Source organism: Physeter macrocephalus, chromosome 11, assembly GCF_002837175.3.
Source record: "Physeter macrocephalus isolate SW-GA chromosome 11, ASM283717v5, whole genome shotgun sequence".
In the NCBI taxonomy this organism is placed as follows: domain Eukaryota; kingdom Metazoa; phylum Chordata; class Mammalia; order Artiodactyla; family Physeteridae; genus Physeter; species Physeter macrocephalus.
In genome coordinates this window covers 20742146-20768097 of record NC_041224.1, presented here as the reverse complement: position 1 = coordinate 20768097, position 25952 = coordinate 20742146, and the positions used below count along the sequence as shown (strand labels likewise).

The 25952-nt window shown below is 35.5% G+C and overlaps 1 protein-coding gene across 1 annotated transcript in view; it reads left to right on the top strand.

The window, feature by feature from the left end:
* Positions 1-25952, top strand: part of MALRD1 (MAM and LDL receptor class A domain containing 1) — a 653641-nt gene that overhangs the window by 407179 nt on the left and 220510 nt on the right. Inside the window, exon 29 of the mRNA XM_024129703.1 lies at positions 22456-22639. Within this exon, the coding sequence (XP_023985471.1) occupies positions 22456-22639 (184 nt within the window). The remainder of the gene's footprint in view (positions 1-22455; positions 22640-25952) is intronic.

Genomic DNA, 25952 nt, shown 5'->3' with positions numbered 1-25952 from the left:
CCTCCCGGGAGCCTGTGCAGCCCGCCACTGCCAGGGTCCCGTGATCCAGGGACAACTTCCCCGGGAGAACGCAGGGCGCGCCTCAGGCTGGTGCAACGTCACGCTGGCCTCTGCCACCGCAGACTCGCCCCGCACTCCGTACCCCTCCCTACACCCCTGGCCTGAGTGAGCCAGAGCCCCCGAATCAGCTGCTCCTTTAACTCTCTCCTGTCTGGGTGAAGAACAGACGCCAGAGGGTGACCTACATGCAGAGGCAGGGCTAAATCCAAAGCTGAACCCCAGGAGCTGTGCGAACAAAGAGAAAGGGAATTTTCTCTGTGCAGCCTCAGAAGCAGCAGATTAAATTCCCACAGTCAACCTGATGTAGCCTGCATCTGTGGAATACCTGAATAGACAACGAATCATACCAAAACTGAGGAGGTGGACATTGGGAGCAACTGTAGACTAGGGTTTGCTGTATGCGACTGACTAGTTTCTGATTTATATGTTTACCTTAGTTTAGTTTTTGGCGCTAGTTACCATTGGTGTATTTGTTTATTGGTTTAGTTGCTTTCTTTTTTTTATTACTTTTTTAATTTTAATAATTATTTTAAATTTTTTATTTTAATTATTTTATTTTATTTTATTTTATTTTTCTTTCTTTCTTCTTTTTGTTCTCCCCTTTCTTCTGAGCTGTGAGCTGTGTGGCTGACAGGGCTTTGGTGCTCCAGCAGGGTGTCAGGCCTGAGCCTCTGAGGTGGGAGAGCCAAGTTCAGGACAGTGGACCACCAGAGACCTCCTAGCCCCATATACTATCAATTGACTAGAGCACTCCCAGAGATCTCTGTCTCAATGCTAAGACCCAGCTCCACTCAATGAGCAGCAAGCTCCGGTGCTGAACACCCCGTGCCAAACGACTAACAAGGCTGGAACACAGCCCCACCCATTAGCAGAGAGGCTGCCTAAAATCATGGTAAGTTCATAGACACGCCAAAAAACACCACCAGATGTGATCCTGCCCACCAGAAAGACAAGATCCAACTTCATCCACCAGAACACAAGCACCAGTCCCCTCCACCAGGATGCCTACACAACCCACTGAACCAACTTTACCCACTGGGGGCATACACCAAAAACAACGGGAAATACGAACCTGTGGCCTGCAAAAAGGGGACCCCAAACACAGTGAGTTAAGCAAAATGAGAAGACAGAGAAATATGCAGCAGGTGAAGGAGCAAGGTAAAAACCCACCAGACCAAACAAATGAAGAGGAAATAGGCAGTCTACCTGAAAAAGAATTCAGAGTAATGATAGCAAAGATGATCCAAAATCCTGGAGATAGAAAGGAGAAAATACAAGAAACGTTTAAAAAGGACCTGGAAGAACTAAAGAGCAAACAAACAATGATGAACAACACAATAAATGAAATTAAAATTTCTCTAGAAGGAATCAATAGCAGAATAACTGAGTCACAAGAACGGATAAGTGATGTGGAAGATAAAATACTGGAAATAACACAGAGCAGAATAAAGAAAAAAGAATGAAAAGAATTGAGGACAGTCTCAGAGACCTCTGAGACAACATTAAATGCAGCAACAGTTGAAATATAGGGGTCCCAGAAGAAGAAGAGAAAAAGAAACGGATTGAGAAAATATTTGAAAAAATTATAGTTGAAAACTTCCCTAATATGGGAAAGGAAATAGTCAAGTCCAGGAAGCACAGAGAATCCCACAAACTATCAAAAATTAAATCCAAAGGAAAAATATTAAAAGCAGCAAGGGAAAAGCAACAAATAACATACAAGGGAATCCCCATAAGGTTAACAGCTGATCTTTTAGCAGAAACTCTGCAAGCCAGAAGGGAGTGGTAGGACATATTTAAAGTAATGAAAGGGAAAAACCTACAATAGAGGTTACTCTACCCAGCAAGGATCTCATTCAGATTCAATGGAGAAATCAAAAGCTTTACAGACAAGCAAAAGTTAAGAGAATTCAGCACCACCAAACCAGCTTTACAACAAATGCTAAAGGAACTTCTGTAGGCAGGAAACACAAGAGGAGGAAAAGACCTACAAAAACAAATACGAAACAATTAAGAAAATGGTAATAAGAACATACATATAATTAATTACCTTAAATGTAAATGGATTAAATGCTCCAACCAAAAGACATAGACTGGATGAATGGATACAAAAACAAGACCTGTATATATGCTGTCTATAAGAGACCCACTTCAGACCTAGGGATGCATAAAGACTGAAAGTGAAGGGATGGAAAAAGATATTCCATGCAAAGGTAAATCAAAAGAAAGCTGGAATAGCAATTCTCATATCAGACAAAATAGACTTTAAAATAAAGACTATTACAAGAGACAAAAAAGAATACTACATAATGATCACGGGGTGAATCCGAAAGAAGATATAACAACTGTAAATATTTATGCACCCAACAGAGGAGCACCTCCATATATATGGCAAATGCTAGCAGCCATAAAAGGGGAAAATGCCGATAACACAATAATAGTAGGGGACTTTAACACCGACTTTCACCAATGGACAGATCATCCAAAATGAATGTAACTAAGGAAACACAAGCTTTAAATGATACATTAAACAGGATGGTCTTAATTGATATCTATAGGACATTCCATCCAAAAACAACAGAATACACTTTCTTCTCAAGTGCTCATGGAATTTTCTCCAGGATAGATCATATCTTGAGTCACAAATCAAGCATTGATAAACTTAAGCAAACTGAAATTGTATCACGAATTTTTTCCGACCACACCGCTATGACACTAGATATCAATTACAGGAAAAACACTATAAAAAATACAAACAAATGGAGGCTAAACAATATGCTACTAAATAACCAGAAGATCACTGAAGAAATCAAAGAGAAAAATCAAAAAATACCTAGAAACAAATGACAATGAAAACACAACGACCCAAAACCTATGGGATGTGGCAAAAGCAGTTCTAAGAGGGAAGTTTATAGCAGTACAATCCTACCTCAAGAAACAAGAAAAATCTCAAGTAGACAACCTAACCTTACACCTAAAGCAATTAGAGAAAGAAGAAGAACAACAAAAAAATCCCAAATTTAGCAGAAGGAAAGAAATCATAAAGATCAGATCAGAAATAAATGAAAAAGAAATGAAGGAAATGATAGCAAAGATCAATAAAACTACAGGTAGTTCTTTGAGAAGATAAACAAAATTGATAAACCATTAGCTAGACTCATCAAGACAAAAAGAGTTGAGAAGACTCAAATCAGTAGAATTAGAAATGAAAAAGAAGTAACAGCTGACACTGCAGAAATGCAAAGGATCATGAGAGATTACTACAAGCAACTATATGCCAATAAAATGGACAACCTGGAAGAAATGGACAAATTCTTAGAAAAGCACAACCTTCTGAGACTGAACGAGGAAGAAATAGAAAATATAAAGAGACGAATCACAAGCACTGAAATTGAGGCTGTGATTAAAAATCTTCAACAAACAAAAGCCCAGGACCAGATGGCTTCACATGCAAATTCTATCAAACATTTAGAGAGGAGCTAACACCTATCTTTTTCAAACTCTTCCAAAATATAGCAGAGGGAGGAACACTCCCAAACTCATTCTACGAGGCCACCATCACCCTGATACCAAAACCAGACTAAGATGCCACAGAAAATGTTTATCACTGATAAACATAGATGCAAAAATCCTGAACAAAGTGCTAGCAAACAGAATCCAGCATCACATTAAAAGGATCATACACCATGATCAAGTGGGGTTTATCCCAGGAATGCAAGGATTCTTCAGTATACGCAAATCAATCAATGCGATACACCATATTAACAAATTGAAGGAGAAAAACAACATGATATTCTCAACAGATGCAGAAAAAACTTCTGACAAAATTCAATACCAATTTTTGATAAAAACTCTCCAGATAGTAGGCATAGAGGGAGCTTACCTCAACATAAGAAAGGCAATATATGACAGAACCACAGCCAACATCGTTCTCAATGGTGAAAAACTGAAACCATTTCCACTAAGATCAGGAACAAGACAAGGTTGCCCACTCTCACCACTACTATTCAACATAGTTTTGGAAGTCCTAGCCACAGCAATCAGAGAAGAAAAAGAAATAAAAGGAATCCAAATCAGAAAAGAAGAAGTAAAACTGTCACTATTTGCAGATGACATGATACTATACAGAGAAAATCCTAAAAATGCTACCAGAAAACTACTAGAGCTAATCAATGAATTTGGTAAAGTAGCAGAATACAAAATTAATGTACAGAAATCTTTTGCATGTCTTTACACTAATGATGAAAATCTGAAATAAATTAAGGAAACACTCCCTTTTACCATTGCAACAGAAAGAATAAATTACCTAGGAATAAACCTACCTAAGGAGACAAAAGACCTGTATACAGAAAACTATAAGACATGGATGAAAGAAATTAAAGGTGATACAAACAGATGGAGAGATATACCATGTTCTTGGACTGGAAGAATCAACATTGTGAAAATGATTGTACTACCCAAAGCAATCTATAGATTCAATGCAATCCCTATCAAACTACCAATAGCATTTTTCACAGAACTAGAACAAAAAATTGCGCAGTTTGTATGGAAACACAAAAGACCCTGGACAGCCAAAGCAATCTTCAGGAAGAGAAACCAAGCTGGAGGAACCAGGCTCCTGAACTTCAGACTATACTACAAAGCTATAGTAATCAAGACAGTATGGTACTGGCACAGAAACAGAAATATAGATCAATGGAACAGGATAGAAAGGCAAGAGATAAACCCATGCATGTATGGTTACCTTTTCTTTGATAAAGGAGGCAAGAGTATACAATGGAGAAAAGACAGCCTCTTCAATAAGTGGTGCTGGGAAAACTGGACAGCTACATGTAAAAGAATGAAATTAAAACGCTCCCTAATACCATACACAAAAATAAACTCAAAATGGATTAAAGACCTAAATGTAAAGCCAGACACTATAAAACTCTTAGAGGAAAACATAGGCAGAACACTCTATGACATAAATCACAGCAAGATCCTTTTTGACCCACCCCCTAGAGAAATGGAAATAAATACAAAAATAAACAAATGGGACCTAATGAACCTTACAAGCTTTTGCACAGCAAAGGAAACCATAAACAAGATGAAAAAACACCCATCAGAATGGGAGAAAATATTTGCAAACAAAACAACTGACAAAGCATTAATCTCCAAAATATAGAAGCAGCTCATGCAGCACAATATCAAAGAAACAAAAAACCCAATCCAAAAATGGGCAGAAGTCCTAAACAGACATTTCTCCAAAGAAACACTGGTCAGAATGACCATCATCAAAAAATCTACAAACAATAAATGCTGGAGGGGGTGTGGAGAAAATGGAACCCTCTTGCACTATTGGTGGGAATGTAAATTGATACAGTGACTACGGAGAACAGTATGGGGGTTCCTTAAAATACTAAAAATAGAACTACCATATGACCCAGCCATCCCACTACTGGGCATATACCCTGAGAAAATCATAATTCAAAGAGTCATGTACCACAATGTTCATTGCAGCACTATTTCCAGTAGCCAGGACATGGAAGCAACCTAAGTGTCCATCAACAGATGAATGGATAAAGAAGATGTGGCACATATATACAATGGAATATTACTCAGCCTTAAAAAGAAATTGAGTTATTTGTGGTGAGGTGGATGTACCTAGAGTGTGTCATACAGAGTGAAGTAAGTCAGAAAGAGCAAAACAAATACCATATGCTAACACATATATATGGAATCTAGTGGGAAAAAAAGGTTCTGAAGAACCTAGGGGCAGGACAGGAATAAGACGCAGACGTAGAAAATGGGCTTGAGAACACGGGGAGGGGGAAGGGTAAGCTGGGACGAAGTGAGAGAATGGCACTAACATATATACACTACCAAATGTAAAATAGATAGCTAGTGGGAAGCAGTCGCATAGCACAGGGAGATCAGCTCGGTGCTTTGTGACCACATAGAGGGGTGGGATAGGGAGGGTGGGAGGGAGACTCAAGAGCGAGGGAATATGGGGCTATATGTATATGTATGGGTGATTCACTTTGTTATACAGCAGCAACTAACACAACAATGTAAAGCAATTATACCCCAATAAAGATGTCAAGAAAAAATCAGTCTTTTCATTATTCTTAGCCTAATAGTGGAGGTTTGGCTGTTTGTTTTGATTTTTACCTCAGTTTTAACTTCACCTGTTATTCATGATTTCTTCCTTCTTCCCTTTATTGTTCATGCATCACCCCTGTGGAAAGAAAGAATGGCTTCTAGTGACTCTCAAGAAATAGTAGCATTGAATAAGTTATGGTAGATATACGTGTGTGTGTGTATATATACTCAGTATGGTGTTATGTGTATGTACATGTATGTGTATACATACGTATCTACATGTGTTTATATATATATATTTTTTTTTTTTTTTTAACTAGAGGTTGACAAGTGTGGAATCAGAAAAAGGGTGTGATTGTTGTTGGTGGGTTGTCGTGAACTGCAAGGGTGAATCAAAAAATGAATGATTCTGTGCCTTTTCTGTCTATTGTATAAGAAGACCTCCATACATTGTCCTGAGATGCTTAGAACTGGAGAGGGAAATAAGAGGGAAAAAACCTTCAGTGGGTATTTGGCTCTACTTCTTGAGAGGACAGATGGATTTTATGTGGAGACCTCTGTGGTCCTGGGCATTGTGGAGTGAGATGATTGCAGAGAAACTGTTTGTCCTTAGAGTCTCCTTTGAGCCACAAGCTACCAGCCCATTCATTAGTCTCCCCTCCCCACCAAATCCTAGAGCACTAATCTAATTCTTGAGTATGAAGATGTATATATATATATATTTTTTTCTTATTTTTATTCTTCTTCATCTCACTCCCAAAACATCTCACTGGAAAAAAATAGGATGAGAGATGTTACTGTTTAAACAATTGTGATTTATATTTTTAAAGTATATTTTTAATTTGCTAGAGATCTTAATAATAAAATATTCATGTATGAACATATATTGGTAAAATGTGAATGTCTTCTATGTCAGACATTGTGTTAGATGCTTCAAGCACTTGATCTCCAATCCTTACAAAGACTGCAAGGTTAATATAGTTTTCATTCTTCAGATGAGGAAAATGAGGCTTGTAGTGGTTGAAAAACATACCTAATTAGTACAGATCTGGGTTATTTCCATTATACTACATTGTGCTCAGAATAAAGTAAGTATAGATAAGTCAAGTTTGAAAACAGTGAGAGATTTTAATTCATTTATCACTTACCATGTGGTTTAAAGGATAGGAAATACCTACAGAAAGCAGCACTGTCCTCCCATCCAAACCTCATTCTTGGAAGTTGTGACATTCTTTACTGCTAAGCCCACAAGCAGTTTTGGAATACTAGTCTTTAATAGATGAGAGGAAATTCTAGCACCTCAAATCTATGGGTAGAACTTTATGTTTTTTTCATCCTTTTAAATATGTTCTCCCTTTTCTAATTACCCTCCTCTTTTAGATCGTGTGTATGTGCGCGCACGTGTGTGTGTGTTTGCAGCTTCTTTTTACTAACAGGTGCAGCTACGAGGAATATCTGTGGCCAACATCTAGGTCAGTGTACTAGGATTTGCCCAATTTTTACCGCATGAGTTTTCCCTTAACCACATTTTTATCACTCAGTTTCATCTTGTTATACTCTAGTAACCCCACCTTTCATCCTTGGAACAAGGACATGAATAAATAAATGCAATAATTATTTCTCATTCTTGTCCTTAGTAAACTTCTTACCATTTATTGCTGAGTAATTAATCTGCCATTCATGGGCATTTGGGTCTCGGTACTGTTGCCTGAGGCTTCAAGGGACATGTACAGCTCTTTATATTAAACCTTAATGAGCATGTCTCTCATATTTTTTATATGCATAATAAACTGAAAGGCTAAACCAAATCAAACTTTCATTTTTTAGTTCTTACCCTGGCATTTCAGCAGTTAAAATGTCCAGATAATAAATTATAGACTGACTGTTGTTATTACCTTTTTAAAGAGAAATATTCCATTTGGCTTAGCAGAGGCTTAAACCATGCGGCATTAGGCCTCTTGTTAGCATGGTTTTCCTGTTCCAGGTAGCAGGTGGTGGCATGAGCATTAGATTCAGACAAGTCTGAGTCCAACCTCTGCTCTATCCTTATATTTCTTGGTATGTGTTCTCAGTCTCAAGAATCCTAAGTACTCTGAGCCTCAGTTTTCTTATTTATAAAATGGATTCATTATAGGTACTTTTCAGGATTGTTATGAGCATCGTAGAGACTGTATCTAAGGCCCCAGTATAATTGTAGCTCCTATGTTAATATTATTATAATTTATATGCAGTACATACGCATGAAAGCCAAAGAGGATCAGTTATTTTGTGATTTATTGAGCATCTTCTATATAAGACAAGTTGTACTAGGCATCTTTGATAGAGGAACACAATCGATAGATAAATAAGACAGGAATTTCCCAAGAATGAGTTCATCCCCAAAAGATACATATGTATACTACATAGAACCATACACATACATGTGCAAGATGGCCAAATATCAAATCACATACAATAACTTCCTGAATTAGAAACATCAGGAGCTAGAAAGACTTGACCTCTTTCTCACCACCTGTTGAGAAGCTCCGGCCAGTGTCAACGGTTCTAGGTCAATGTCCCCACCTTGTGGACAGAACAAAGAACAGTTTGACCTAATATCACTTTCCATTACTACCTTCATGTCTTCTTCAGGTAGGGAGAGAGCCTTTGGGAGATGAAGTGCTGGTGATTAGGAGGTGAGTGGATGGATAGTCTCTAAAAGTTTTACCTACTTTTCACTGCATGCTACATTTTTTGTTAATTTCATCAAAGGTATTCCTTCTTTATCAAGCACAAGCAATATGTTTACCTGCTTCCTGCAACACCTCGGAAAACATTTCTTTACTTGAAATTGCTCTAATTCTGAATTCTTTAACTCTGAAATACTAATCTCTGAATACTACCTTTTGTTACTTTATTTCTGAAATTACTAATCATTATCTTCTATCTCATGGTGACCCCCAATCCTCCTTATTCTCTTAATCTCTGCCTCTTCTTTGTCATGGTCACAGCCATCATCCCCATCATAAGAGCTATCATTTCCCATGTGGTAGGTGATCTTCAAAATCCTTTACATATGCTTTACATACTCTTTTAATCATCACAACCCTATGAATTAGGTGCTACCGATCCACACACTACCCTACCCATAAATTCAAAATATAAAAAGCTCTGAAATTTTTTTTAAAATGTTTTAACTCACTCAACATGAAAACCTGATACAAATTGACATGAGGCTATTGGTAGTCCTTATTTATCCCATTGAACGCAAATAGTCATATATTTTACTTCCAAAGTATTCATATATTTTATTAGGGAATTGATAGTATAAACTTGCTGGATATACACCTAAAATATAGTACGTGAACCATAATATCTGCCTAAATTTTGAAAAATTCTGAATTAAAAAAATCTCATTTTTTGTCATAGAGGTTTGAAATAAAGGGTTGTCAATGAGTTTTGCTGTCATCTCCATTTCACAGCTAAGGAAACAGAGGCTGGAATAAATTGAGTGACTTGCCCAAAGTCACACACTAGTAACTGACAGAGCTAAGATTCAAACAGAGTCAATCTGTATGTAGAGGCTGATTTCTAAGCATGTGCCTTCTTCTGACAAATGCTGTAGCCCTAAGTTTTCTCAGCTCTGCTTTACACATTTTACATCCACATTTTCCACAATCTTTATCTGATTGCTAGTTTTTGCTTTTGGACTACTGAGAAAGCTGTGTATTATATTTATCAGTTCCATTAGGAGTTTGATTTCCAATTTCAACTAGATCTTCAATGCAACCCTGTAAGTCTCCCATTCATTCCATGGTAATATCTACTCTTAGACCCCTCAGCCTTTGCTCCCCACATTTAATACCTTCTTGATGACACCTGCCCTATCCCAGTCTACTTATATATTGCATCCATTTCTTTCCTCCATAGCTCCAGGATTAATTGCCATGAATCCATCCTGCCCAGGGTCTTCAGCTCTTTCTCTACTAAAGAGCAGATCTTTCTAAAGCAGATCTGGTCAGGTTACTCCCTTATTTAAAAATTGTAGGGAATTCCCTGGTGGTCCAGTTGTTGGGATTTGGCACTCTCACTGCTGGGCCCCAGGTTTGATCCCTAGTTAGGAGAACTTTAAAAAAAAAAAATTATAGGTGGCTTTCCATTGGCTATAGGATTGAGCTCTTAAACCCTCACAATGGAATTAAAGACACTTTCCATTGTATGGTCTTGGTCTCTATGTCTGAGTCTTACCTCCTCAGTCTTTAACATACTTTTGATGTTCTAATCATATCAGACTATTCAGGGTTCCCCAAATATTCCAGTACTTCCATACCCCACTGTCTGCAGTCATGTGATTTTCTTTACTTGGAATGTCCTCATATACTTTATGTACTTGGTGATATTCTGTTCAGTTTCAAAGCCCAGTTCAAATGCTATACTCTTTATTACACCTTCCTAATTTCACACAGGTCCTTCATTTTACTGCAACCCCACCAAAGTACTATATTATTTTTCTGTAATATAATAGGATTTGCTCACATTCAAGTTAAATTGTTGCATGGTGGTTTTGTTTCCATTTATTTGTGAGTCCCTTAAAATATAACAGCTTCTTATTTTTCTTCTTGACACCCGTGTCAATTAATGGCCTATACAAGAACCTAATAATAATTGATTTAAATTAAAACTCAACATTCATGTGAATCATAGCTATTCATTTCTTTCATTACTTGCAATAGGGAATATTAAAATGTAGTGAGCAAGTTAAACATGTCTGCTTTGAGATTAGGTAAAACAAGCTGAATATTAGGTTGTGTTTCTATCATTATAACATTTTATCAGCAAGTAGAAGGGTGTCTGACCTAGACTTGATACTCAGTATACGGGTTAAGTAAGTAGAAAAATGATAAATTCATTTTATCATGTTGGGGTTCTAATCTGTAATTAATAAACCTTTGTTTATCCTACTTAATTCCTATCCCGTGTGAATTGATGACTAGACTTATTCTTTTGTTATTGATTTAATTCTCATACTAGTATTATCTTTTCATCTTTATGCTCAGATTTTAGGTTTGTAATTCTTTTTTCAATTCACTTTTTATTTCGTTAATATATTTTCAGAGTAAAAGTGTGGATATATTTGACTTTGTTAAATACCAAACAGCATTCCTGCTTTGGTGAATCCAATGATTTATGCAAGTCAGAACATTCTCATTCTTTATACACACATAATATATACTTTTCTGGGTAGTAATACCTTTATACCTATAATTTTGTGCCTACTATTTACTATTTTAAATTGAGAATTTTATTTTTTAAATACTTTACTGAAAGACCATTATTCACATTGTATAAACACTGTATACCAGTGTCCCTTTTGGAAGAAAGCTTTGCACAGGATCTTACCTTGAGGTCTGTCATTGCTTTGTACACATTTGCTGTTTCACACACATATATTTGTTTTATTCTGTCTCTCATTATTCCCCACCCCTGGAGGAAGACAGTGAACTGAGTTATGTCCAATAATTTTGTCATAAAATGCTATTCTGTTTGCATCGAGTGGTAATCAACCCTCATGAATGGCAGCATGCCATACAATCATTCATGACTGACATTCTGCTCCAGACCTTGCTGCCACCTCTTATTATTCTTCCTGTCAGATGCTTCCTAAATATTCCTCATTTTTAATTTTTTTCCCATTACGCTTCTATGTTCAACCATATGAATGTTTTTCTCCTTCAGGAACCAAAGGTAGTGTGAAAGACAGTAGAAACAAGCCATCAACCACTAAGTAGGAAATCACCTTGAATATAATAGATTGGGAAGTTTAATTGGGTTAACGAGCCCTTTCTTTAAAGTGAGTAAAGACCTTGCAAGACTCATTCTGAATGTAACTTTGTCAGAACAATCAGCTCCACAGCCTATTTCTTATTATAAATAATTCTTACTCATTTTTGTGTCAACTAAGATTTAAAACAGTTACAGTATGTCTGAGGAAATTACCTCTATGAATATAATAACTCACTGTTTAGAGAACATATCTGTTAGTGAATTTTTAAATGTTTGTTATGACAAGCTATGCAATTTAAACCCATTAAAACTAGTTTTCACCTATATCAGAGAAAGAATCTGAAATTCAGTAGAATTTTTATAAGAAGCCAATTTTCAGCCAGGACTAACAATTCCATGCAACATCTTAATTCACCAGTTTGAATTAAGTATGTATTCATTGATTAAACAAATGCTTTTTTAGTGCCTATACGATGCCAAACTTATTTTAGGCATGGGAGATGCAGAGGTTAATAAGATGGAGAAAGCTCTTGTCCTCATGGACTTTAAATTGTAGTGGTGAAGACAGACAATGAAGAATTATTGAAATAATTAAAACACGAGATGATATTGGAAAATCAGAGGTGAAAGTGCAATAAACATTAAAGCAGGGTGATGCCATATGAGTGAGAATGGAACCCACCCTGAAGGTCCTGGGAAGGCTTCTCCAAGGTGACATTTGAAGGGAAAAATATAATCACTCATACTGGGAAATATATATATCAAATTTGTGTATGTGTATGAATGAAAAGAAACTAAACTTTCTATCTTGTACAGTGTAAATGATGTTATTATTCTGTAGTTGGAAACCCTGGAAAACAGAAAGATTGGAATGGTAAAAAAAAAAAAAAACAAACAGTGATTTTAAGAAATTATACAACTGCAGCTTTATTGATCTCTATGCTTTGCATTAAACAGCCTACATTGCCTAAGACCCCCATATTGGTTGCCTAAAATTTTAAAGAAAATTATCAAGAAATAAATGTTTTAAATTTAAAGGAGCATTATTCTAGGAAAACATGAGGACATACTGTTTAAAATGTTTTCAACGAATGTACGTCTAAAACCACACGTGTCTATTCAGTGAGCGTATTAGTCAAAACTTCAAAATCATTCTGTCAGGGCAGAAAACCTCCTGTAAACACAAGAGCCACTGACCACAGATTTTACTCCCAGAAAAATAGCTGTTTGCAAGATATTTCTGTGGAAGAGATTTGATGCACATTTAAAATAGCAGGTACTTGATTTCATTCTATTTTTGAAAATTCAAAATAGGATTAAACTATATATAAACTTTAAACATTTGAAAATGGAGGTTTAAAGACTATAAATTTCTAGTATTTACTTTTACAAATACTTAATATTTAGGTGATTTAAAGAATTATAAATATTTATCTGCTAGATACAGATATTATACTAAATTCTATCCACTCCTTTCCATTTCTTAAAAGATATTTTAAAAATATTTTATTATGGCAATGAAGGGTTTTAATACCATGTGGCATCATTAATCAATATTTTAGTCTTATCTAGAGGCAGAAGACAAAATTTGGTTGCTATACCAGTGATTAGGACCAAACATGTATTAAATGACTTTGTTGTTGTTGTTTGGTTCAGAATGATTCCTGTGTGACATGGCATCTTTTTTATGTATCATTTATGTGCTTAATCTTTTGTGAGCATTATGTTTATTTAAAAGTATTTTAAATTTTTTAAAAGTTGATGAAATTTCAAAAAAAATAATAGCAAAAATAACTCATGAACATGCCAAACACAGAAAAGTAAGTTTTATTTAAGTGGAATATTTGGAAGCTGTGCTCTTTATCTTAAAAATGAGTAGAGATCAAATAGTTCTAATAGTTCTTACTTTTTCTGACTTTCTCAAATTTGACTTGATAATTTTTAGTTACTCATGGGAATTACACTATATATTTTCATATAAATATATACATTTATATATTTTTAAATGGCAGTTATTTAAATGTTTTATTTTAGAATAGTTTTAGATTCATGTAATTGTTTCAAAGATTGCACAGAGAGTTCCTGTATACCCCACACCCAAGTTCCTCCTATTATTAATATCTTACATTAGGATGACACGTTTGTCACAATTAATGAACCAGTATAATACATTATTAGTGACTGAAGTCCATACTTTATTCAGATCTTCTATTTTTCCTTAATATCATTTTTCTGTTGCAATAGACATGAGTCTTAGCCTCAATGACCTTGTTTCATACATTTGTAATACATTTATATAGTTTGGTCACATTTTGCCTTCCTTCCTGGGATATTGCAACCTCCTAAAGACGTTTTTTTAATTGCATACATTAAGGTTACTTTCTTACTGTAAAATTCTGTGGGTTTTGACAAATGCTCAGTGTCTTACATTTACCATTATAATGCTCTACAGAAAAGTTTCATGGCCTTAAAAAAATCCCCTATGCTTTACCTATTCAATTCCCTTCACACACCCTGCATCACCGGCGGCCACTGATATGTTTACTGTCTCTATAGTTCTGGCGTTTCCAGAATGTCATGACAATTTTCATGGCAGTGGTATTCTAGAGGAGTATATTTGAGTGAATATAATGATCCTTCTAACATTAGAGGTGCTGTGAATCTTGGCAAAGGGAGGGTGATTTGTTCTAGACCTTTCCACAGCAGGAATAAATGACAAGCCCCTCAAAGGGACAAGAACACAATTTTTATGCTTTTACCTTTGTAGTTAACACAGATCTGTTGGCTTAGGTGTAGGTTCTAGGATCACCATTTTTGTTTATCCTTTGTTTTCTTTTGCTTCTGCTTTGTTTTCCTCAGAAGACTGAAAATTTTGTTCCGCTGTTTTCTATATTTAATATTTTAGTTGAGAGGACCCTGATTACCAATATAATTCTCATTTTTTGTAAGTAAACTACTTCATATTTCTGGAAGTTTGAGACATTTTCTTTTAAACTCTGAGTTTAGAGATTTCACCAGGAAGTGCCTTGATCTTAAAATCTTGAGTTGTTCCTATCTCAGAAATTTTCTTTTATTGTTCTTTCTGATGATTGCTCCTCCAAAATCTATTCTCTCTTTTTTCCTGGAACTCTTGCATTCAAATGTGAACTTTCTAAATCTACTCACATCTCTTATCTTTTCACTCATAATGTTTAATTATTTTTATTTTTGCATTTAGCATTTTTGCATTTGTTAATAATAAATATTATTACAATATAATACCAACAACTAATGTAGGTTCTCTGTTAACATTACTTATTTTAATCCTCACAGCAATGCTGTGAGGTAAACACATTTACTCTCCATTTTATAGATGAAATAACTGCTAGTAGGGGCAGAGCTCAGGTTTAAACCTGACTGTCTGACTTCAGAGCCTGGAGGCACATCAGTATGACACATACTGTATTTTGAGATAATAATTCCATTTCATCTTTCATATCTCATATTTGGCTTCTAGAAGTTTCCTAGTTCAGTTTTTTTCTGAAATCAATTATTTTTTAATATCCCTCAATCCTTCATGTTCTCAAATTACCCATTCCAACTACTTCTTAAACTTCCTTAAGATGTCTGGTAGTTTCTTTTTTTAAAAAAAAAAAAACTATTTTTTAAAGAACAATTTTAGGTTTACAACAAATGAGATTTCCCATCTACTCCCTGCCTCCCTCATGATCAACATCACTCACCAAAATGGTGCATTTTTTTTTTTACTAAGTATATTAAACCTACTTGCATACGTCATCGTCACCCAAAGTCCATTACTTTAGGGTTCACTCTTGGTGTTGCACATACTGTGGGTATGGACAAAAGTATATAGTGGTATATGTAATACCATGCAGAGTATTTTCACTGTCCTAAAAATCCTATGTGCTTTGTCTCTTCATCTCTTCTCCCCCTCCTCCTGGTGACCACTGATCCTTTTATTGTCTCCATGATTTTGCCTTTCCTAGAATAGTTGAAATCATATAGTATGTAGCTTTTCCAGATTGGCATTTTTCACTTAGTGATATGCATTTACATTTCCTCCATGGCTTGATGGCTCATTTCGTTTTAGCACTGAAAAAACACATCCCATTGTATGAATGCACCACAGTTTATTTATCCATTCACCTACTGAAGGACATCTTTGTTTCTTCTGAGTTTTGACGATTATGAATAAAGTTGCTATAAGCATCCATGTGCAAGTTTTTGTATGGAAAAAGTTTGCAATCTTTGGATAAATACCCAGGAGTGAGATTGCTGGATCGTATGATAAGTGTATGACTAGTTTTGTAAGAAGCTGCCAAAATATCTTCCAAAGTAGCTCTACTATTTGGCATTTGGCATTGCCACTAGCAATTTGAGAATTCCTGTTGCTCTACTTCCTTACCAGCATTTGGTGTTGTCAATGATCTGGATTTTGGTCTTTCTCATATGTGCAGTAGTATATCATTACTGTTTTAATTTGCTTTTCTCTAATGACATATAATGTGGGGCATCCTTTTATATGTGTATTTACTATTTGTATATCATCTTTGGTGGGGTATCTGTTAAGGTCTTCGCCCTATTTTAAAATCAGGTTGTTTGTTTATTTTTGAGTTTTAAGCGTTTTTGTGTATTTTGGGTAACAGTCTTTTTCAGAAATATTTTTTGCAAATATTTTTCCCCAGTTTGTGGCTTGTCTCTAATTCTTTTGATTTTGCCTTTCACAGGCTCGAAGTTTCTAATTTTACTGAACTCCAGTTTAACAGTTGTTTTTTTCATAGATCATGTCCTTGGTGTTTTGTTGTATCTTAAAAGGCATAATTATCCACGAAATTAGAACATTCTCTAGCACCATATACAAAAATACTCTCAAAATAGATTAAAGACCTAAATGCAAGACCGAATACTATAATACTAGAGGAAAACTAGGCAGAACACTCTTTGACATAAATCACAGCAATATTTTTTTGGATCCATCTCCTAGAATAATGAAAATAAAAACAAAAATAAACAAATGGGACCTAATTAAACTTAAAAGCTTTTGCCCAGCAAAGGAAACCTTGCACAAAGCCTTTTAAAACTCTGATTCCATCTGTTTTTAAAATTCTGCTTTAGATGTTATATGTTGTTCAGTTTATTGTCATCCTCTAGTAGATATTTGGCCTCTTAGAGTCTAGTTACTTTGGCCTGTGAACTCTTGCATCTATAGTAATGTGAGGTGCTCTCTGATGATTTAGGAAAAAGCAGAATACCAGCCCTTTGCCTGTGTCCATCTAGGTGAATTTAAGGAAATGCGAATGAAGGGTGAGCCTTACAGCAGAGAGACCTAAGTACCACAAAACAACTATTGATCACTTCCATTAGTTTCCACTGGGCAGCATCTCTTCTCCTATCATCATTTGAACCTTTAAATATTGGAAGCAGAAGTGTAGGTGGCAAACTCTGTAGATTGTTAATTCACATCCCTAAGAATTTGAAGGGGAATTGGGTAGGAAGAGTGGACTTATCACCTCTTCATTTGAGCAAGGTTTTTAACTGCTTTGATACCTCACAGATATTACAGCCTGAAGTTGAATTACTGTTTTCTGAAGAGTCTGGCAATCATTGTTCCAAGCAAGGAGGAAGGAAAACATGACCATACAGGAGCTCTCGACTACAACCTACACTCTTATTGCTATTTCCAGCCACCTTCTTCCCCAGACTGCTGCAAACCACCACCATCACCACCCCCACTATTCGACACCAGTGTTCAAGGCAACATATAGCCTTCCCAGGTGTTTCTCAGTTTTTGTCTCTTTCTTTCTTTCATCCATCTTTTCTTCCTTCCTTCCTTCCTTCCTTCCTTCCTTTCTTCCTTCCTTCCTTCCTTCCCTCCTTCCCCCCTCCTTTCTTTTCCTTTTACTGTTCCCCAAATCCATCCTTCCCAGTAGATTCTGTAGTTTTTCAGGATTGATAGTGGGTGATGGAGCCACCAGACATTGTTAGCTCACCATCCTGACAATATGATTGTTTCTCTGTATTATCAGTAGTCAGAAAACAGTAATGGAGAAGGATCACCATTATAACACACACTGTAGTATATCTAGAGATAAATTTATAATAAGTGTTATTTATATTAAAGACTATAAAATTTTAGTTAGTAGCATAAAAAGAGACCTAAACAAGTTGAAACATAAATGATATCTCAGGGTGAAATAATTCGATATTTAAATATTTCAATTATGCATTAAATTATTCTAAGATTCATTTGGGAGAGTGAATGTATGAGAAAACCAAAAGAGTAAAAAAAAATTTTGAGGATAAAAATGTGACCTATTAAATTATAACATTAAGGTTAAACCAACTCAAGTGTAGAAAGCTTAACTCCCTTTACATGTCTTTATTCTCACCCATTTACAATATTTATGCCTTAATTATTTCCTTTATATACATTTAGAATCATATTAGTGTTTTAATTTTTTCTTAACCAATCAAACATAACTTAGAAATTAAAGAGGATAAGGAAATTTTATTGTATTTACTAATATCTTTGCTATTTTTTCTTCCTTCCTGGTGTTCCAAGATTCTTTTTTTTAATCATTTTCTTTCTGTTTAAAATGTTCCTTTAGCCATTCATTTAGGGTAGGTCTACAGGTGATGTACTCTTTTAGTTTTCCTTCATTTAAAAAAAATCTTGGGAGGAGAGGTCTTGGGGCCCTTGGGGCACGATATAGGTGAAAGTCTAGGCTCTCTTGTCAGCCTTTGCTATTGGGAGTGGGGGTCAGATAGTAATTTTTCTATGGTATTTGGCTGTTGTAGAGCTATTATTATCTAAATATTTTCATTCTCGCTGGACTTCCCCTTTCCTGGTCCCTTGGCTAAAGAAAGTAGTCTGCTCATGTTTCATTTCCAGGTTGTCAGATTTTCGTGTCAATTTTGGAATATATGATGCAAAAGGTAAAGCTAGGAAACTCACCACCTTGTGCTCCCTTGAGTCCCAAGGTCCCTAGCTAATCTGCCTTCTCTCCACTTTCAGAGTCTTCTTCTGTTTATACATAATTATATATGATCTCCAGGGGTTTTAGTTGTTCATAGCAGGAGGAATATAGAAAAGGAAGTCCACTCAAATCTTCCCAGAAGAAGAAAATCTAGTGGCTTAATAAGTATGACATTGATGTAGGAATAGAAATCAGAAATTCATCTAGGAACTGTAGAAACAGGTTCAAAATATGTTAAAGGTGTCAGTGGAGGAAAGAGTTTTGATCAATTGGTTTTGGAAATATTCGTTCATAATTTGGGGAAAATTTATATCTTTACCTCAAACATATGAAACAAATTCCAAGTGGCTATATTCCATTAATACATATCTATACCTTGTAGTGGCTCTATCTTTTTAGCATTTCTTATTGCCTTTCTTTACATAACCCAAAGGGAATGAGACTTGCATAAAGCAGGAAGACAAGCATACTGCCAAAACAAATATGCAAGACATAAGGTAAATCATCGATATGCATAATACTTTCAGGAAATAAATTCAAAGTTGTGTAAAATGTTGAATTGTAAGAAGAAAGTATTTTTTCAATTTCTATAATTTAACCATTATTGTATTAATGTCTATTTTTTACAGTTATTAATGTGTTTACTCACTTTTCAAATGTTTACTGCCTTGGGTTCTTGAATGTAATAACCACATGAACACAATAAATGTATCCTTGGGCAGTAGCAAAGTCATGATTGGAATTGAGAGATTTTTCTCTTTCTTAAAGTATTTAGAAAGAATTGATATCAGAATTTTAACTAAATAAAGCAACAATGTGTGCAGAACAACAATTGGGGGAATGGATATAAACCACTTCTTTAAAAGTTGCTCTGTTTTATGTTTCTATAGTAATTTTATGGTAATTTACTTTTATGACTCACCTCTATTAAATGATTACCATCACAGGGTAGACTTCCTCTCTTTTCACCTTCTTATTTCTGGTGTCTAATGTAGTATATGGCAACTGTGTGAGCATCAAATATTTACTGAATAAATGATGAAAAGGACTGGCTGGATAAGTCAATAAATAAATAAATCTCCATTGCACATTTGGGTTAATACTTTTGATAATTATGGGAATATGATTTGGTATGTTATATCCAGAGTTGAATGAGAGCAAATATATTAGAATGATATATTACAATAACCCATCATTAGGTTGATCCATGGTTGGTTTTCTAAAGACTTAACCCTCATTTTTTTTCCTACCACATAAAATGACAATGAGTATATTATTTAAATCTCATTTATTAGAAAGCCAGTTGTCAGAGTAAAGAAATGGTTTGTATTTTATTGGTTAAAGTGATCACACAACCTTCTTTGTTGAAAACCCTTTTGGGGATTGGCATAGTGTATGAGTTGCTGAAACCGACTAATAGGAAAAGTTAGCAAAGTGAATTAAGTTTGTTAATTAAAACAGATTTTATCTATGCCTGTTATATTGCTAAGTGTTAGATGCCGTCTACTTTAATCTTTAATTTAACTAATAATTCCTTTGGTTCCAAATCACTAAGACATCACTGACAGTCAAAGACTAACGTTGAAAAAGCTTCTCTTCCTTAGTCATTAAAAAGATACGAAATTCCATTAATAAGGTGTGACTTTCCCATCCCCTTCAATGAAGAAGCTACGTGTGTCTGGGTGTAAAAATGTGTTTGTTGTTTTGGGGAGGATGTTGAAAGCTCTATCTATGCACTGTTAGTTGTTTTGCAAAGTTAGTTTTAGAGTAACTGATACAGAGTTCTACTTTCTCTCATTTATTCTACAGAAGAGCCGCTTGATTGATCTGTATCTCCTTTAACAGAACAAGGTGTCAGCCACATTTATTAACATTAGTTCCCCTAAAGCATGGATCTATGAATGTGTAACTCTTTTGGATCCCCTCTTCAAGCATTTCTCTTTCTTTCTTTAGTGTACATTTTTTTAAAAATCCGTAAATTATGTATATCACAGTTGTGTGCTATAAATCAATTGGAACATCTTGCTTGCTTTTCTAGTTGCTGTTCCATTAAATATGCTCTTCTATTCCACTGTTTTGATTATAAGCTTCAGTGACAAAGTTTACTTGTGAATTCATCATGAAAACACAATACTGGACCCTGAAATATTAATTTTGGGGGCCTAACCATAAGCATAATTCTATATATATATTTTCTCTTTCTTTGCTATATATCCATCATCATGATGTGTTAACCTCTAATTCCCAATAAGGGCTATGCCCAGAATAGCAAAGAGCAACATATACAGTTTAAGCCTTGTCCTTGTGCTTGACTGACTTATATTCTGTTTGACTGTTGGTGTCCTTTTTTTGTGTCATTAGGGTTATGCTACATGTCATGTCATATCTTGTCATGTTATACCAGGATTGTTCATATATTAGGGTATTGTACTGCTAGCAGACCAACCTTAGACATTCAGAGTGTTACTCACCCAGGTTCTTGAACTCTTTAATCAACAGAAATTGATAAGAGGTCAGACAAGAAATTCAGGCAAGGCTTTATTGGGACTCATGCTACAGTACAAGCGAGTGAAAACAAGTGCCAGGTTCCCTTACTCGTTCCCTGAGCCGGGGGGCGGGTCCCTTAAATGGCGTGAGGGTATGGGGTCGGGCTGGAGGAATGGCTTAGGTGGTCTGCCCACCCCCTTGGTGGTGCTGTGTGCAGGAATCATGCACAGTCCCCTGCTTTTGCTCCTGGCACCTCAGAAGTGGCAGTTGGGTTTCAGTCTTTTTGTATCTTGCTGTTCATAATTTGCCCCAACTGTGCATGCGTGCGTCCCTTATAGTTTGTTTGTATTCTGTTGCTGAAGGAAACTTTTGTCTCAAGAGGAGATATGTAAATAATTTTTCTTAGAAAATTAATTTTTCCTTTACCATTGAATAATTTGGTGTAAAATAATTATTGTTGGTGCTCATATAATAATTATAGTAGAATTTTATAAATATCCAAAATCATATAATCATATAATAGAATTTTTGAAATCTGGTCCTAGAAATGATCACTTTCCCTCTGTGCTCAATTCACTTCACAATTTCTTATCATATCCATCAGGGATATGTGATTTCTCCCACATATTCCTCCTCTTATCTCTCTTTTCTCTTTCCTTATGTAAGTTATTTAAGCTCTATAAAGGAAGGTGCAATACCAATGATTCAAGAATGTGAGTAGAAAGTTGGTGGGAAGGGTACCTAGAGCTAAACCCAGGGCGTCTGTAAACTGTTCAGATTCCATCAAATATCCATTGAGAATTTTGTGTGCAAGCAAGGAGAAGTGGCTTTAACTGAGTAGGCCACTTTCTAATAATGATGTCTCTGAAAATAGCGAAACAAGTTTCCTGCTAATCTTGCTAGTATTGCTTTTGGGAATACTTAGATTAATGAGCGTCTGTTTTGATGAGGTAAAGTATATCATGAATATTATCAGTTTTTTAAATTAGTTTTCACTGATCAAATGCTTCTGTTCTAAGTAATTATTGTTGTTTTTTCCTTCTTTTGTGTTTAATTATTTGCCTAATGCAAACTTCTTTACCTTCAGACAGAGAAAGGACTATCAAAAGTATGGCAAGAAAGTAAGCAGAACTCTGGTGATCATTGGCAAAAGGCTGTCATCCTTCTAGGAAAGTTAAGGAATTTTGAAGTCATATTTCAAGGTATCAGAACAAGGGATCTGGGAGGAGGAGCTGCAATTGATGACATTGAATTTGAAAACTGCATGACTGGTAAGTTTCTGGAAAGCACTACCATTTGGAAGCGCATTTATAATCTAGCCATTTTAATCTTTGCTTCATATTCATAAAATGTTCTGCAGTTACGTATTTTGTACATACATAAAAATCAATCAAAAGAGATAATTTCATAATGGTTGAACTTCGTTACATGTTAAGAGATAATAGTTTCTCCATCCTTTAATTACACAAGTAATTCCTCTCTTCCTTCTGCATCATCCCCTTTCTAACATGCAGCAGTGCTGTCCCTTGAATTAATTTTCAACAAAATTTAAAATGTAAGCCTAATATTCACATACATTTATGTAATTTAATTAATTTTAAATGAATCAGTAAAAACGGTTAGAAAGCTGGAAGTTAGTGGATATATACGAAATACATACAACCAGGTATAATTCAAGCAGAACTTAAATTGAGAGCTATGCTTAAGGGATTTAAAATGCTACCCTAGCAAGTGAATAGTAACTTAAAAAAATATGCTATCACTTATCATGCTTCTAAATGTGAAGTATAATTACACGTAGATTTTCTTTACAAAACTACCCAGAAAATGTCAAAAATAATTATAAATGCATTTGTACAGCTTCACAGCTGGCAAAGTTTCTTTCTGAGGAGTCATTCTATCTGATTTCCAAAATAGTACAGTGTGATATATCATGCCCATGAAAGATATGCCTTCTGTGGTTTCTTGCACTGATTCACTTAGAGGCAAGCCCCTGGGACTGAAGAGCTAAACCTGAATGCTGTTTAATTCTGTTGCTGCTTTCATATTAACATATCACTGCACCAAGGCAGTTCAAAAATGTGACTTTGGTTTTTGGTGCTGTTAAAGCATTTGCTCTCTTTATGACCAGGGCTGGTGAAAAGGATTCTGCTTAGAAGTCAGTCTTTTGGAGTTTGAGTCTCTCCCACACACCCCACCATGTTTCTAGCAAAGGCAGCTGATACTCAGCTACTATATATATATATATATATATATATATATATATATATATATACACACATATATATACATACATGCATACATATACACATACGTACACACACATATACATAGGTACGTATATATTACATAAAATCAGAATTCATGCACCCTAGGTGAGCACAGAGCCCCAGGTCTCTATGTCAAGCAAAAGACAGGGTTTGGGCTTGGCGATGTTTAGGAGAGGGTTCCTGGACCACAGAAAATGGAATCTGAAAATATAATCATGAAAAGGTACCTTCGAACATGCTTTTTAAACTCTTTTCTAGTAACTTTCCTAGTAATATGCTAAATTTCTATTATGGTTTGTTAACTTATAAATGATTCTGGCAAGTTCAAAAGGAAAAATTCTTCAAAGCTTTTTCTAAGATTTTTAGAAAGAAAGAAGCTTTTATTAAACAGGAGAGATTCTTTCCCTCTCAAGGGAAGCAGAATGATTCTTGGATGGGCTGATTCAGGACAGAAGGAAACTGAGCGTTATTATCCCAGCTCTGCCAAGTTTCATGTAGAAATGTGGACTGTTTCTTTCCCTTCTTCTCTTAAAGTCCTGTGAAAATTTACATGATTATAACTCATTTCGTTCAAGCTGATCAAACGTTCACCATACTGACTAATACTTTAATGTCTTATACATTTAGTGATATACTACTTTAAGGCTTTCTTTGTCATAAATAAAAAGGCAAATTTTGGTTAATTGTAGTGAATATAGTCAACTGTATGTCGAATATATTTTAGGAAGAAGTAACCATTTTTGAAATAGCCAGCCTGCTACAAATAACGAGGATTTTCAGATTATGTTTTAGTTAAGATAGGAAAAAAAAGTATTTTGCAAAAGTTTAAAAGGCTCTGTTTGGAACTAAAAAACAATGATTTTTTTGGTTCCCCCTAGTTTTAAATTATATGCCAGTAAAATAGCAGTGCTGTGAGAAATGAGTAACAAGAAAGCAAATTAGAGCATAAGTTACCCTATGTTGTTTTCTAGTATTGCCAATTTGGAAGAGAATGGTATCTGACAGAACACCTAAACATCAGAGAGGCAGTGTAGAATAGTGGTTAGGAGCAAGGTGTCCAGTCAGACTACCTGGATGTGGAATCTGGCTCTGCCACCGACTAGCTTGGGTGAGTTTCTTCATTTCACTTTGCGTCCGTTTCTTCATCAGTAAAATGGGGTTGATAAAAATAGCACTTCCATCATAGATTTCTGTGAATGTTAAATATGTTAATATATGAGAAGTGCTTAGAATAGTCTTGGCACATAGTAAAATTTATGTATTCCATTTTATTGTTATATTCCATCGTCATTATTATTAACTATGCCATATTTTCATGTGGTGCTTTATTGCCCTATATTAGGAAACCAGCTTCAAATCATATGCAAACAGGTCACCATAAAATCTGTCATGGAATTGTTGCTGTTCCCCATTTGAGATGAAGAACTTAAAAAATGACAGTGTTCATTTCTCTGTCACATCCTGCCAATCACAATAGCGCACATACTGTATGATACCATTTATATGAAATGCCCAGGATAGCAGATATGTAGAGACAGAAGTAGATTAGTGGTTACTTATGGCTAAAGAGTATGGGGTAGGGAGTGACTGCTAATGAATATGGGGTTTCTTTATGGGGTGATGAAAATATTCTAAATTTTTATTGTGATTGTAATACAATTTCATAAATATACTAAACCCATTAAATTGTAAACTTTATATGGGTGAACTTAATGGTATGTAAATTATACTTCAATGTTTTAAAAGTATTTTAAATAATTTTTTTAAGTCAAAGCCGAGTTAACAAAGCCTATAAGCTATGGAAAACATATGCAACAAAATTAAGTGAAAATACATCCCTATAATACCCAGTATAAACTGGATCTGTATGCTGTTTATGTCTATAAGAGAGAAGCCAGGAGAATCATGAAAGGGCCAACAGATATTCACTGGAAAAATGCAGTCACGTGGTTTGAGAATGACAGGTAAAACTGGGAGGGGTTTCACCCCCTTTTAGAATAAGTGGGTCCAAGGGGTCTGTGGTTAGGTCTGTGGGGCTAGAGCAGTCTAGACCCCATGAAAACTCAAATGCATCCATCAGGATTCCTTTCTAGGACAGAAGCCCGCATTCAAAAACAAAACAAATAATGAACAAACAAATAAAAACATCCCTGGGAGTAGAATCAAAATCGAATAGACTTGGGCTTCCCTGGTGGTGCAGTGGTTGGGAGTCCGCCTGCCGATGCGGGGGGCGCGGGTTCGTGCCCCGGTCCGGGAGGGTCCCGTATGCCGCGGAGCGGCTGGGCCCCTGGGCCGTGGCCGCTGGGCCTGCGCG